The sequence below is a fragment of the Scyliorhinus torazame genome, chromosome 4, assembly GCF_047496885.1.
Source record: "Scyliorhinus torazame isolate Kashiwa2021f chromosome 4, sScyTor2.1, whole genome shotgun sequence".
Lineage (NCBI taxonomy): Eukaryota > Metazoa > Chordata > Chondrichthyes > Carcharhiniformes > Scyliorhinidae > Scyliorhinus > Scyliorhinus torazame.
In genome coordinates, this window is record NC_092710.1 from 76,423,017 (window position 1) to 76,438,707 (window position 15,691).

The 15,691-nt window shown below is 62.6% G+C and overlaps 1 protein-coding gene across 1 annotated transcript in view; it reads right to left on the reverse strand.

Moving 5' to 3' along the window:
• The window catches only part of LOC140410313 (beta-1,4-galactosyltransferase 3-like), a 208,077-nt gene that overhangs the window by 125,256 nt on the left and 67,130 nt on the right, over positions 1 to 15,691 (reverse strand). The window contains exons 3-4 of the mRNA XM_072498303.1: positions 4,183 to 4,418; positions 3,876 to 4,066 (exon numbers count right to left, since the gene is read on the reverse strand). Of these exons, the coding sequence (XP_072354404.1) occupies positions 3,876 to 4,066; positions 4,183 to 4,418 (427 nt within the window). The remainder of the gene's footprint in view (positions 1 to 3,875; positions 4,067 to 4,182; positions 4,419 to 15,691) is intronic.

The window sequence follows — 15,691 nt, forward strand, 5'->3', positions numbered from 1 at the left end:
TGTGTGACCCTGGGTGTGAAGGAACACTCCTTTAATAGTGATCTGTGTGTGTGAGCCTGGGTGTGAAGGAACACTCCTTTAATAGTGATTTCAGTGTGTGCGAGCCCGGGTGTGAAGGAACGCTCCTTTAATAGTGAATTCAGTGTGTGTGTGAGCCCGGGTGTGAAGGAACACTCCTTTAATAGTGATTTCAGTGTGTGTGAGACTGTGTGAAGGAACACTCCTTTAGTAGTGATTTTACTGTGTGTGAGCCTGGGTGTGAAGGAACACTCCTTTAATAGTGATTTCAGTGTGTGTGAATCTGGGTGTGAAGGAACACTCATTTAATAGTGATTTCAGTGTGTGTGAGCCTGGGTGCGAAGGAACACTCCTTTCATAGTGATTTCAGTGTGTGTGAGCCCGGGTGTGAAGGAACACTCCTTTAATAGTGATTTCAGTGTGTGTGTGAGCCCGGGTGTGAAGGAACACTCCTTTAATAGTGATTTCAGTGTGTGTGTGAGCCTGTGTGTGAGGGAACACTCCTTTAATAGTGATTTCAGTGTGCGTGAGCCCGGGTGTGAAGGAACGCTCCTTTAATAGTGATTTCAGTGTGTGTGAGCCCGGGTGTGAGGAACACTCCTTTAATAGTGATTTCAGTGTGTGTGAGCCTAGGTGTGAAGGAACACTCCTTTAATAGTGATTTCAGTGTGTGTGAGCCTGGGTGTGAAGGAACGCTCCTTTAATAGTGATTTCAGTGAGTTTGAGCCAGGGTGTGAGGGAACACTCCTTTAATAGTGATTTCAGTGTGTGAGAGCCTGGGTGTTAAGGAATGCCCCTTTCTGTGTGTGTGAGCCTGGGTGTGAAGGAACACTCCTTTAATAGTGATTTCAGTGTGTGTGTGAGCCCGGGTGTGAAGGAACACTCCTTTAATAGTGAATTCAGTGTGTGTGAGCCTGGGTGTGAAGGAACACTCCTTTAATAGTGAATTCAGTGTGTGTGAGCCTGGGTGCGAAGGAACACACCTTTAATACTGATTTCAGTGTGTGTGCCTGGGTGTGAAGGAACACTCCTTTAATAGTGATTTCAGTGTGTGTGAGCCTGGGTGTGATGGAACGCTCCTGTAATAGTGATCTGTGTGTGTGAGACCCAGTGTGAAGGAACACTCCTTTAATAGTGATTTCAGTGTGTGTGAGCCTGGGTGTGAAGGAACACTCCTTTAATTGTGATTTCAGTGTGTGTGTGCCCGGGTGTGAAGGAACACTCCTTTAATAGTGATTTCAGTGTATGAGAGCCCGGGTGTGAAGGAACTCTCCTTTAATAGTGATTTCAGTGTGTGTGAGTCCGGGTGCGAAGGAACACACCTTTAATACTGATTTTAGTGTGTGTGCCTGGGTGCGAAGGAACATTCCTTTAATAGTGAATTCAGTGTGTGTGAGCCCGGGTGTGAAGGAACGCTCCTTTAATAGTGATTTCAGTGTGTGTGACCCTGGGTGTGAAGGAACACTCCTTTAATCGTGATTTCAGTGTGTGAGAGCCTGGGTGTGAAGGAACACTCCTTTAATAGTGATCTGTGTGTGTGAGCCTGGGTGTGAAGGAACACTCCTTTAATAGTGATTTCAGTGTGTGTGAGCCCGGGTGTGAAGGAACGCTCCTTTAATAGTGATTTCAGTGTGTGTGAGACTGTGTGAAGGAACACTCCTTTAGTAGTGATTTGACTGTGTGTGAGCCTGGGTGTGAAGGAACACTCCTTTAATAGTGATTTCAGTGTGTGTGAACCTGGGTGTGAAGGAACACTCATTTAATAGTGAATTCAGTGTGTGTGTGAGTCCGGGTGTGAAGGAACACTCCTTTAATAGTGATTTCAGTGTGTGTGTGAGCCTGTGTGTGAGGGAACACTCCTTTAATAGTGATTTCAGTGTGTGTGAGCCCGGGTGTGAGGAACACTCCTTTAATAGTGATTTCAGTGTGTGTGAGCCTGGGTGTGAAGGAACACTCCTTTAATAGTGATTTCAGTGTGTGAGAGCCTGGGTGTGAAGGAACGCTCCTTTAATAGTGATTTCAGTGTGTGTGAGCCCGGGTGTGAGGAACACTCCTTTAATAGTGATTTCAGTGAGTTTGAGCCAGGGTGTGAGGGAACACTCCTTTAATAGTGATTTCAGTGTGTGAGAGTCTGGGTGTTAAGGAACACTCCTATAATAGTGAATTCAGTGTGTGAGCCTGGGTGTGGAGGAACACTCCTTTAATAGTGATTTCAGTGTGTTTGAGCCCGGGTGTGAAGGAACACTCCTTTAATAGTGATTTCAGTGTGTGTGAGCCCGGGTGTGAAGGAACACTCTTGTAATAGTGATTTCAGTGTGTGTGAGCCCTGGTGTGGAGGAACACTCCTTTAATAGTGATTTCAGTGTGAGAGAGCCCGGGTGTGAGGGAACACTCCTTTAATAGTGATTTCAGTGTGTGTGTGAGCCCGGGTGTGAAGGAACACTCCTTTAATCGTGATTTCAGTGTGTGTGAGCCTGGGTGTGAAGGAACACTCCTTTAATAGTGATCTGTGTGTGTGAGCCTGGGTGTGAAGGAACACTCCTTTAATAGTGATTTCAGTGTGTGTGAGCCCGGGTGTGAAGGAACACTCCTTTAATAGTGATTTCAGTGTGTGCGAGCCCGGGTGTGAAGGAACACTCCTTTAATAGTGATTTCAGTGTGTGAGAGCCTGGGTGTGAAGGAACACTCCTTTAATAGTGATTTCAGTGTGTGTGAGCCCGGGTGTGAAGGAACACTCCTTTAATAGTGATTTCAGTGTCTGTGACCCTGGGTGTGAAGGAACACTCATTTAATAGTGAATTCAGTGTGTGTGTGAGTCCGGGTGTGAAGGAACACTCCTTTAATAGTGATCTGTGTGTGTGAGCCTGGGTGTGAAGGAACACTCCTTTAATAGTGATTTCAGTGTGTGCGAGCCCGGGTGTGAAGGAACACTCCTTTAATAGTGATTTCAGTGTGTGTGAGCCCGGGTGTGAGGAACACTCCTTTAGTAGTGATTTGACTGTGTGTGAGCCTGGGTGTGAAGGAACACTCCTTTAATAGTGATTTCAGTGTGTGTGAACCTGGGTGTGAAGGAACACTCATTTAATAGTGATTTCAGTGTGTGTGAGCCTGGGTGCGAAGGAACACTCCTTCAATAGTGATTTCAGTGTGTGTGAACCTGGGTGTGAAGGAACACTCATTTAATAGTGATTTCAGTGTGTGTGAGCCTGGGTGTGAAGGAACACTCCTTTAATAGTGATTTCAGTGTGTGTGAGCCCGGGTGTGAAGGAACACTCCTTTAATAGTGATTTCAGTGTGTGTGTGAGCCTGGGTGTGAGGGAACACTCCTTTCATAGTGATTTCAGTGTGTGTGAGCCCGGGTGTGAAGGAACACTCCTTTAATAGTGATTTCAGTGTGTGTGTGAGCCTGGGTGTGAGGGAACACTCCTTTAATAGTGATTTCAGTGTGAGAGAGCCCGAGTGTGAAGGAACACTCCTTTAATAGTGATTTCAGTGTGTGTGTGAGCCCGGGTGTGAAGGAACGCTCCTTTAATAGTGAATTCAGTGTGTGTGTGAGCCTGGGTGTGAAGGAACATTCCTTTAATAGTGATTTCAGTGTGTGTGAGCCTGGGTGTGAGGGAACACTCCTTTAATAGTGATTTCAGTGTGTGTGTGAGCCCGGGTGTGAAGGATCGCTCCTTTAATAGTGAATTCAGTGTGTGTGTGAGCCTGGGTGTGAAGGAACACTCCTTTAATGGTGATTTCAGTGTGCGTGAGCGTGGGTGTGAAGGAACACTCCTTTAATAGTGATTTCAGTGTGTAAGAGCCTGGGTGTGAGTGAACACTCCTTTGATAGTAATTTCTGGGTGCTTTCTCACCTATATCCAAACTTGTTCATCGCAATAGAGACATGCTTGGGATTTTGGTTATCACAGATATAGAGGTTGTGGTCATTCTCCGGGATGAGGTCAACATCGTGCAGGAAGAGACAATCCCATTCCTCATCTCGTAAAGCCTCCTTCACCCCAACGTTGAGAAGCTTTGCCCTGTTGAAAGTCTGGTTGCCTGCCTGGGAAGTGAGTGCACACAGTGTGAGACAGAGACACAGGGATGTGAACAGGCAGTGTAGGCAGGGAGAGGGAGAGGCTGAGGGTGACACTGCCTTTTGACAAATCCAGGTCTCACCTGATGGATGATATAGATGCCGTACTGGAGCTGCTGCCTCTGCAGGAATGGGTGGAGGTAGTAGAGGAAGTGCCGGAGGTGGGTCTCCCGATTTCGGTGGGGGATTATCAGAGCTGTACGGTACTGAGGCAGGCAGTGTGGTGGGGTGTAAAACCCGCCCTCCTGCACCAACGGGTTCCTCTCCTCAATGCCGGCGAGTGATGGGATCCTATCGAACTGGATGCTGAGGGGACCGACTGTTAGGAAAACGGAGGAAAGAGACTGAGAACGCATTTCTTGTCCATTGCAACATCCCATTGTGCACTTCCCATCTGTCCAATCATCTCACCATGCACACTCCCATCATCCCTTCACACTCCCCATCCCTCCCACTGTCCCCTCACACTCTCCTGTACCTCCCACTGTCCACTCACACTCCTCCGTCCCTCCCACTGTCCCCTCACACTGCCCCGTCCCTCCCACCGTCAACTCACACTCCCCCGTCCCTCCCACTGTCCCCTCACACTCCCCCGTCTCTCCCACTGTCCCCTCACGCACCCCCGTCCCTCCCACTGTCCCCCCTCACTCCCGTCCATTCGACTGACCCCCCACACTTCCCCGTCCCTCCCACTGTTCCCCCCACACTCGTCCATCCATCCCACTGTCCCCTCACACTCCCCGTCCCTCCCACTGTCGCCTCCCACTCCCCGTCCCTCCCACTGTCCCCTCACACTCCCCGTCCCTCCCACTGTCGCCTCCCACTCCCCGTCCCTCCCACTGCCCCCTCACACTCCCCCATCCCTCCCACTGTCCCCACACACTCCCCCGTCCCTCCCACTGTCCCCTCACACTCCCCCGTCCCTCCCACTGTCCCCTCACACTCCCCATCCATCCCCTCACACTCCCCGCCCCTCCCACTGTCTCCACACACTCCCCGTCCATCCCACTGTCCCCTCACACTCCCCGTCTCTCCCACTGTTCCTTCACAATCCCCGTCCATCCCCTCACACTCCCCGTCCCTCCCACTGTCCCCTCACACTCCTCGTCCCTCCCACTGTCCCCTCACACTCTCCTGTCCATCCCACCGTCCCCTCACACTCCCCATCCGTCCCCTCCCACTCCCCGTCCCTCCCTCTGTCCCCTCACACTCCCCCGTCCCTGCCACTGTCCCCACTCACTCTCCTGTCCTTCCCGCCGTCGCCTCCCACTCCCTCGTCCCTCCCACTGTCCCCTCACACTCCCCCGTCCATCCCCTCCCACTCCCCGTCCCTCCCACTGTCCCCTCTCACTCCCCCGTCCCTCCCACCGTCCCCTCACACTCCCCGTCCCTCCCACTGCCGCTCACACTCCCCGGCCGTCCCCTCACACTCCCCCGTCCATCCCACTGTCCCCCCTCACTCTCCCGTCCCTTCCACCGTCCCCTCACACTCCTCCGTCCCTCCCACCGTCCCCTCACACTCCCCCGTCCCTCCCACTGTCCCCTCACACTGCCCCGTCCCTCCCACCGTCAACTCACACTCCCCGTCCGTCCCACTGCCCCTCACACTCCCCGTCCGTCCCCTCACACTCCCCCGTCCATCCCACTGTCCCCCCTCACTCTCCCGTCCTTTCCACCGTCCCCTCACACTCCCCCGTCCATCCCACTGTCCCCTCACACTCACCCGTCCCTCCCACTGTCCCCCCTCACTCTCCTGTCCCTCCCACCGTCACCTCACACTCCCCCGTCCCCTCTCACTCCCCCGTCCCTCCCCCTCCCCCGTCCCTCCCACTGTCCCCTCCCACTCCCCCTTCCCTCCCACAGTACCCACACACTCTCCCGTCCCTCCCACTGTTCCCCCACACTCCCCCGTCCATCCCACCGTCCCCTCACACTCCCCGTCCCTCCCACTGTCTCCTCACACTCCCCATCCCTCCCACTGTCCCCTCACACTCCCCGTCCCTCCCACTGTCCCCTCACACTCCCCGTCCCTCCCACTGTCCCCTCACACTCCTCGTCCATCCCACCGTCCCGTCATACTCCCCGTCCATCCCACTGTCCCCTCACACCCCCGTCCCTCCCACCGTCCCCTTACACTCCCCGTCCATCCCACCATCCCCTCACACTCCCCGTCCCTCCCACTGCCGCTCACACTCCCCGTCCGTCCCCTCACACTCCTCCGTCCCTCCCACCGTCCCCTCACACTCCCCCGTCCCTCCCACTGTCCCCCCTCACTCACCCGTCCCTCCCACCGTCGCCTCACACTCCCCCGTCTCTCCCACTGTCACCTCACACTCCCCAGTCCCTCCCGCCATCCCCTCACACTCCCCGTCCCTCCCACTGCCGCTCACACTCCCCGTCCGTCCCCTCACACTCCCCCGTCCATCCCACTGTCCCCACTCACTCTCCCGTCCCTTCCACCGTCCCCTCACACTCCCCCGTCCCTCCCACCGTCCCCTCACACTCCCCCGTCCCTCCCACTGTCCCCTCACTCCCCCGTCCATCCCACTGACCCCTCACACTCTCCCGTCCCTCCCACCGTCCCCTCACACTCCCCCGTCCATCCCACTGTCCCCTCACTCCCCCGTCCATCCCACTGACCCCTCACACTCTCCTGTCCCTCCCACCGTCCCCTCACACTCCCCCGTCCCTCCCACTGTCCCCCCACACTCCCCCGTCCCTCCCACTGTCCCCTCACACTCTCCTGTCCCTCCCACTGTCCACTCACTCCTCCGTCCCTCCCACTGTCCCCTCACACTCCCCCGTCCCCTCCCACTCCCCCGTCCCCTCCCACTCCCCCGTCCCTCCCACTGTCCCCTCACGCTCCCCCGTCCCCTCACACTCCCCCTTCCCTCCCACAGTACCCACACACTCTCCCGTCCCTCCCACTGTCCCCCTCACACTCCCCGTCCCTCCCACTGTCTCCTCACACTCCCCGTCCCTCCCACTGTCCCCTCACACTCCCCGTCCCTCCCACTGTCCCCTCACACTCCCCGTCCCTCCCACTGCCCCTCCCACTCCCCGTCCCTCCCACTGTCCCCTCACACTCTCCGTCCATCCCACCGTCCCCTCACACTCCCCGTCCCTCCCACTGTCCCCTCACTCCCCCGTCCCTCCCACTGTCTCCTCACACTCCCCAGCCCTCTCACTGTCCCCTCACACTCCCCCTCCCTCCCACTGTCCCCTCACACCCCCCGTCCCTCCCATCGTCCCCTCACAATCCCCCGTACCTCCCACCGTCGCCTCACACTCCCCCGTCTCTCCCACTGTCACCTCACACTCCCCGTCCTTCCCACTGTCCCCTCACACTCCCCGTCCCTCGCACTGTCCCCCCTCACACCCCGCGTCCCTCCCACTGTCCCCTCACACTCCTCCGTCCCTCCCACTGTCCCCTCACACTCCCCCGTCCCTCCCACTGTCCCCTCACACCCGCCGTTCCTCTCACTGTCCCCTCACACTCCCCCGTCCATCCCACTGTCCCCACTCACTCTCCCGTCCCTTCCACCGTCCCCTCACACTCCCCCGTCCCTCCCACCGTCCCCTCACACTCCCCCGTCCCTCCCACTGTCCCCTCACACTCCCCCGTCCCTCCCACTGTCCCCCCTCACTCCCCGTCCATTCGACTGACCCCCCACACTTCCCCGTCCCTCCCACTGTCCCCCCACACTCGTCCATCCCTCCCACTGTCCCCTCACACACCCCGTCCCTCCCACTGTCCCCTCCCACTCCCCCCTCCCACTCTCCCGTCCCTCCCACCGTCCCCTCACACTCCCCCATCCCTCCCACTGTCCCCACACACTCCCCCGTCCCTCCCACTGTCCCCTCACACTCCCCCGTCCCTCCCACTGTCCCCTCACACTCCCAATCGATCCCCTCACACTCCCCGCCCCTCCCACTGACTCCTCACACTCCCCGTCCATCCCACTGTCCCCTCACAATCCCCGTCTCACCCACTGTCCCCTCAGAATCCCCGTCCATCCCCTCACACTCCCCGTCCCTCCCACTGTCCCCTCACACTCCTCGTCCCTCCCACTGTCCCCTCACACTCTCCTGTCCATCCCACCGTCCCCTCACACTCCCCATCCGTCCCCCCCACTGTCCCCTCACACTCCCCCGTCCCTCCCACTGTCCCCCTCACTCTCCCGTCTCTCCCACTGTCACCTCACACTCCCCCGTCCCTCCCACCGTCCCCTCACACTCCACGTCCCTCCCACTGCCGCTCACACTCCCCGTCCGTCCCCTCACATTCCCCCGTCCATCCCACTGTCCGCCCTCACACTCTCCGTCCCTCCCACTGCCCCTCCCACTCCCCGTCCGTCCCCTCACGCTCCCCCGTCCATCCCACTGTCCCCCCTCACTCTCCCGTCCCTCCCACCGTCCCCTGACATTCCCCCGTCCCTCCCACCGTCCGCTCACACCCCTCCGTCCCTCCCATTGTCCCCTCACACTCCCCGTCCCTCCCACTGCCGCTCACACTCCCCGTCCGTCCCCTCACACTCCCCCGTCCATCCCACTGTCCCCCCTCACTCTCCCGTCCCTTCCACCGTACCCTCACACTCCTCCGTCCCTCCTACCGTCCCCTCACACTCTCCGTCCCTCCCACTGCCCCTCCCACTCCCCGTCCGTCCCCTCACGCTCCCCCGTCCATCCCACTGTCCCCCCACACTCTCCCGTCCCTCTCACCGTCCCCTCACATTCCCCCGTCCCTCCCACCGTCCGCCCACACCCCCCCGTCCCTCCCACTGTCCCCTCACACTCCCCGTCCCTCTCACCGTCCCCTCACATTCCCCCGTCCCTCCCACCGTCTGCTCACACCACCCCGTCCCTCCCACTGTCCCCTCACACTCTCCCGTCCCTCCCACCGTCCCCTCACATTCCCCCGTCCCTCCCGCCGTCCGCTCACACCCCTCCGTCCCTGCCACTGTCCCCTCACACTCCCTGTCCCTCCCCCTGTCCCCGCACACTGTCCCGTCCCTCCTACCGTCCCCTCACTCTCCCGTCCCTCGCACTGTCCTCTCACACTCACGGACCCACCCACTGTCCCCCCTCACACCCCCCGTCCCTCCCACCGACCCCTCACACTCCCCCGACCCTCCCACCGTCCCCTCACACTCCCCCGTCCCTCCCACTGTGCCCTCACACCCCCCGTCCCTCCCACCGTCCCCTCACAATCCCCGTCCATCCCACCGTCGCCTCACACTCCCCGTCCCTCCCACTGTCCCCTCCCACTCCCCCGTCCCACTGTCCCCTCACACTCCCCCGTCCCTCCCACTGTCCCCTCACACTCCCCCGACCCTCCCACCGTCCCCTCACACTCCCCCGTCCCTCCCACTGTGCCCTCACACCCCCCGTCCCTCCCACCGTCCCCTCACAATCCCCGTCCATCCCACCGTCGCCTCACACTCCCCGTCCCTCCCACTGTCCCCTCCCACTCCCCCGTCCCACTGTCCCCTCACACTCCCCCGTCCCTCCCACTGTCCCCTCACACTCCCCCGTCCCTCCCACTGTCCCCTCACACTCCCCGCCCCTCCCACTGTCCCCTCGCACTCCCCGTCTCTCCCCCTGTCCCCTCACAATCCCTGTCCATCCCCTCACACTCCCCGTCCCTCCCACTGTCCCCTCACACTCATCGTCCCTCCCACTGTCCCCTCACACTCTGCTGTCCATCCCACCGTCCCCTCACACTCCCCATCCGTCCCCTCCCACTCCCCGTCCCTCCCACTGTCCCCTCACACTTCCCCGTCCCTCCCACTGTCCCCCCTCACTCTCCCGTCCCTCCCACCGTCGCCTCACACTCCCTCGTCTCTCCCACTGTCACCTCACACTCCCCCGTCGCTCCCACCGACCCCTCACACTCCCCGTCCCTCCCACTGCAGCTCACACTCCCCGTCCGTCCCCTCTCACTCCCCCGTCCATCCCACTGTCCCCTCACATTCCCCCATCCCTCCCACTGTCCCCTCACACTCCTCCGTCACTCCCACCGTCCCCTCACACTCCCCCATCCCTCCCACTGTCCCCTCACACTCTCCTGTCCCTCCCACTGTCCACTCACACTCCTCCGTCCCTCCCACTGTCCCCTCCCACTGCCCCGTCCCTCCCACCGTCAACTCACACTCCCCGTCCCTCCCACTGCCCCTCACACTCCCCGTCCGTCCCCTCACACTCCCCCGTCCATCCCACTGTCCCCCCTCACTCTCCCGTCCCTTCCACCGTCCCCTCACACTCCCCCGTCCGTCCCACTGTCCCCTCACAGTCCCCCGTCCCTCCCACTGTCCCCCCTCACTCTCCTGTCCCTCCCACCGTCCCCTCACACTCCCCCGTCCCCTCCCACTCCCCCGTCCCTCCCCCTCCCCGTCCCTCCAACTGTCCCCTCACGCTCCCCCGTCCCCTCACACTCCCCCTTCCCTCCCACAGTACCCACACACTCTCCCGTCCCTCCCACTGTCCCCCCACACTCCCCCGTCCATCCCACCGTCCCCTCACACTCCCCGTCGCTCCCACTGTCCCCTCACACTCCCCGTCCCTCCCACTGTCCCCCCTAACACCCCCCGTCCCTCCCACCGACCTCTCACACTCTCCCGTCCCTCCCACTGTCCCCCCACACTCCCCCGTCCATCCCACCGTCCCCTCACACTCCCCGTCCCTCCCACCGTCCCCTCACACTCCCCCGTCCCTCCCAATGTGCCCTCACGCCCCCCGTCCCTCCCACCGTCCCCTCACACTCCCCGTCCCTCCCACCGTCCCCTCACACTCCCCCGTCCATCCCACCGTCCCCTCACACTCCCCGTCCCTCCCACTGTCCCCTCACACCCCCCGTCCCTCCCACCGTCCCCTCACACTCCCCCGTCCATCCCACCGTCCCCTCACACTCCCCCGTCCCTCCCACCATCCCCTCACACCCCCCCGTCCCTCCCACTGTCCCCTCACACTCCCCGTCCCTCCCACCGTCCCCTCACACTCTCCGTCCCTCCCACTGCCCCTCCCATTCCCCGTCCGTCCCCTCACGCTCCCCCGTCCATCCCACTGTCCCCCCTCACTCTCCCGTCCATCCCACCGTCCCCTCACACTCCCCCGTCCCTCTCACCGTCCCCTCACATTCCCCCGTCCCTCCCACCGTCCGCTCACACCCCCCCGTCCCTCCCACTGTCCCCTCACACTCTCCCGTCCCTCCCACCGTCCCCTCACACTCCCCCGTCCCTCTCACCGTACGCTCACATTCCCCCGTCCCTCCCACCGTCCGCTCACACCCCCCCGTCCCTCCCACCGTCCCCTCACACTCTCCCGTCCCTCTCACCGTCCCCTCACATTCCCCCGTCCCTCCCACCGTCCGCTCACACCCCCCCGTCCCTCCCACCGTCCCCTCACACTCTCCCGTCCCTCTCACCGTCCCCTCACATTCCCCCGTCCCTCCCACCGTCCGCTCACACCCCCCCGTCCCTCCCACTGTCCCCCCTCACTCTCCCGTCCCTCCTACCGTCCCCTCACACTCTCCCGTCCTTCCCACTGTCCCCTCACACCCCCCGTCCCTCCCACCGACCCCTCACACTCCCCCGTCCCTCCCACCGTCCCCTCACACCCCCGTCCCTCCCACCGACCCCTCACACTCCCCCGTCCCTCCCACCGTCCCCTCACACCCCCCGTCCCTCCCATCGTCCCCTCACAATCCCCCGTACCTCCCACCGTCGCCTCACACTCCCCCGTCTCTCCCACTGTCACCTCACACTCCCCGTCCTTCCCACTGTCCCCTCACACTCCCCGTCCCTCGCACTGTCCCCCCTCACACCCCGCGTCCCTCCCACTGTCCCCTCACACTCCTCCGTCCCTCCCACTGTCCCCTCACACTCCCCCGTCCCTCCCACTGTCCCCTCACACCCGCCGTTCCTCTCACTGTCCCCTCACACTAACCCGTCCAGCCCACTGTCCCCCCTCACGCTACCGTCCCTCCCACCGTCTCCTCACACTCCCCCGTCCCTCCCACCGTCCCCTCACACTCCCCCGTCGCTCCCACTGTCCCCTCACACTGCCCGTCCTTCCCACTGTCCCCTCACACTCCCCTTCCCTCCCACTATCCCCTCCCACTCTACAGTCCCTCCCACTGTCCCCACACACTCTCCGTCCCTCCCACCGTCTCCTCACACTCCCCGTCCCTCCCACTGTCCCCTCACACTGCCCGTCCCTACCACCGTCCCCCCACACTCCCCTGTCCCTCCCACCGTCTCCTCACACTCCCCGTCCCTCCCACTGTCCCCTCACATTCTCCCGTCCCTCCCACTGTCCCCTCACACTCCCCGTCCCTCCCACTATCCCCTCACACTCTCCCGTCCCTCCCACTGTCCCCTCACACTCCCCGTCCCTCCCACTGTCCCCTCACACTCTCCCGTCCCTCCCACTGTCCCCTCACACTCCCCCGTCCCTCCCACTGTCCCCTCACACTCCCCATCCATCCCCTCACACTCCCCGCCCCCCCACTGTCTCCTCACACTCCCCGTCCAACCCACTGTCCCCTCACACTCCCCGTCTCACCCACTGTCCCCTCACAATCCCAGTCCATCCCCTCACACTCCCCGTCCCTCCCACTCTTCGTCCCTCCCACTGTCCCCTCACACTCTCCTGTCCATCCCACCGTCCCCTCACACTCCCCATCCGTCCCCTCCCACTCCCCGTCCCTCCCACTGTCCCCTCGCACTCCCCCGTCCCTCCCACTGTCCCCCCCTCACTCTCCCGTCCCTCCCACCGTCGCCTCACACTCCTCCGTCCCTCCCACCGTCCCCTCACACTCCCCGTCCCTCCCACTGTCCCCTCACACTCTCCTGTCCCTCCCACCGTCTCCTCACACTCCCCGTCCCTCCCACTGTCCCCTCACATTCTCCCGTCCCTCCCACTGTCCCCTCACACTCCCCGTCCCTCCCACTGTCCCCCCACACTCCCCTGTCCCTCCCACCGTCTCCTCACACTCCCCGTCCCTCCCACTGTCCCCTCACATTCTCCCGTCCCTCCCACTGTCCCCTCACACTCCCCGTCCCTCCCACTATCCCCTCACACTCTCCCGTCCCTCCCACTGTCCCCTCACACTCCCCGTCCCTCCCACTGTCCCCTCACACTCTCCCGTCCCTCCCACTGTCCCCTCACACTCCCCCGTCCCTCCCACTGTCCCCTCACACTCCCCATCCATCCCCTCACACTCCCCGCCCCCCCACTGTCTCCTCACACTCCCCGTCCAACCCACTGTCCCCTCACACTCCCCGTCTCACCCACTGTCCCCTCACAATCCCAGTCCATCCCCTCACACTCCCCGTCCCTCCCACTCTTCGTCCCTCCCACTGTCACCTCACACTCTCCTGTCCATCCCACCGTCCCCTCACACTCCCCATCCGTCCCCTCCCACTCCCCGTCCCTCCCACTGTCCCCTCGCACTCCCCCGTCCCTCCCACTGTCCCCCCCTCACTCTCCCGTCCCTCCCACCGTCGCCTCACACTCCTCCGTCCCTCCCACCGTCCCCTCACACTCCCCGTCCCTCCCACTGTCCCCTCACACTCTCCTGTCCCTCCCACTGTCCCCTCACACTCCTCCGTCCCTCCCACTGTCCCCTCACACTGCCCCGTCCCTCTCACCGTCCCCTCACACTCCCCGTCCCTCCCACTGCCCCTCACACTCCCCGTCCATCCCCTCACACTCCCCCGTCCATCCCACTGTCCCCCCTCACTCTCCCGTCCCTTCCACCGTCCCATCACACTCCCCGTCCGTCCCACTGTCCCCTCACACTCCCCCGTCCCTCCCACTGTTCCCCCTCACTCTCCTGTCCCTCCCACCGTCCCCTCACACTCCCCCGTCCCTCCCACCGTCCCCTCACACTCCCCGTCCCTCCCACTATCCCCTCACACTCTCCCGTCCCTCCCACTGTCCCCCCACACTCCCCGTCCCTCCCACTGTCCCCTCACACTCCCCGTCCCTCCCACTGTCCCCCCTAACACCCCCCGTCCCTCCCACCGACCCCTCACACTCTCCCGTCCCTCCCACTGTCCCCCCACACTCCCCCGTCCATCCCACCGTCCCCTCACACTCCCCGTCCCTCCCACCGTCCCCTCACACTCCCCCGTCCCTCCCAATGTGCCCTCACGCCCCCCGTCCCTCCCACCGTCCCCTCACACTCCCCGTCCCTCCCACCGTCCCCTCACACTCCCCCGTCCATCCCACCGTCCCCTCACACTCCCCGTCCCTCCCACTGTCCCCTCACACCCCCCGTCCCTCCCACCGTCCCCTCACACTCCCCCGTCCATCCCACCGTCCCCTCACACTCCCCCGTCCCTCCCACCATCCCCTCACACCCCCCCGTCCCTCCCACTGTCCCCTCACACTCCCCGTCCCTCCCACCGTCCCCTCACACTCTCCGTCCCTCCCACTGCCCCTCCCATTCCCCGTCCGTCCCCTCACGCTCCCCCGTCCATCCCACTGTCCCCCCTCACTCTCCCGTCCATCCCACCGTCCCCTCACACTCCCGCGTCCCTCTCACCGTCCCCTCACATTCCCCCGTCCCTCCCACCGTCCGCTCACACCCCCCCGTCCCTCCCACTGTCCCCTCACACTCTCCCGTCCCTCCCACCGTCCCCTCACACTCCCCCGTCCCTCTCACCGTACGCTCACATTCCCCCGTCCCTCCCACCGTCCGCTCACACCCCCCCGTCCCTCCCACCGTCCCCTCACACTCTCCCGTCCCTCTCACCGTCCCCTCACATTCCCCCGTCCCTCCCACCGTCCGCTCACACCCCCCCGTCCCTCCCACCGTCCCCTCACACTCTCACCGTCCCCTCACATTCCCCCGTCCCTCCCACCGTCCGCTCACACCCCCCCGTCCCTCCCACTGTCCCCCCTCACTCTCCCGTCCCTCCTACCGTCCCCTCACACTCTCCCGTCCTTCCCACTGTCCCCTCACACCCCCCGTCCCTCCCACCGACCCCTCACACTCCCCCGTCCCTCCCACCGTCCCCTCACACCCCCGTCCCTCCCACCGACCCCTCACACTCCCCCGTCCCTCCCACCGTCCCCTCACACCCCCCGTCCCTCCCATCGTCCCCTCACAATCCCCCGTACCTCCCACCGTCGCCTCACACTCCCCCGTCTCTCCCACTGTCACCTCACACTCCCCGTCCTTCCCACTGTCCCCTCACACTCCCCGTCCCTCGCACTGTCCCCCCTCACACCCCGCGTCCCTCCCACTGTCCCCTCACACTCCTCCGTCCCTCCCACTGTCCCCTCACACTCCCCCGTCCCTCCCACTGTCCCCTCACACCCGCCGTTCCTCTCACTGTCCCCTCACACTAACCCGTCCAGCCCACTGTCCCCCCTCACGCTACCGTCCCTCCCACCGTCTCCTCACACTCCCCCGTCCCTCCCACCGTCCCCTCACACTCCCCCGTCGCTCCCACTGTCCCCTCACACTGCCCGTCCTTCCCACTGTCCCCTCACACTCCCCTTCCCTCCCACTATCCCCTCCCACTCTACAGTCCCTCCCACTGTCCCCACACACTCTCCGTCCCTCCCACCGTCTCCTCACAC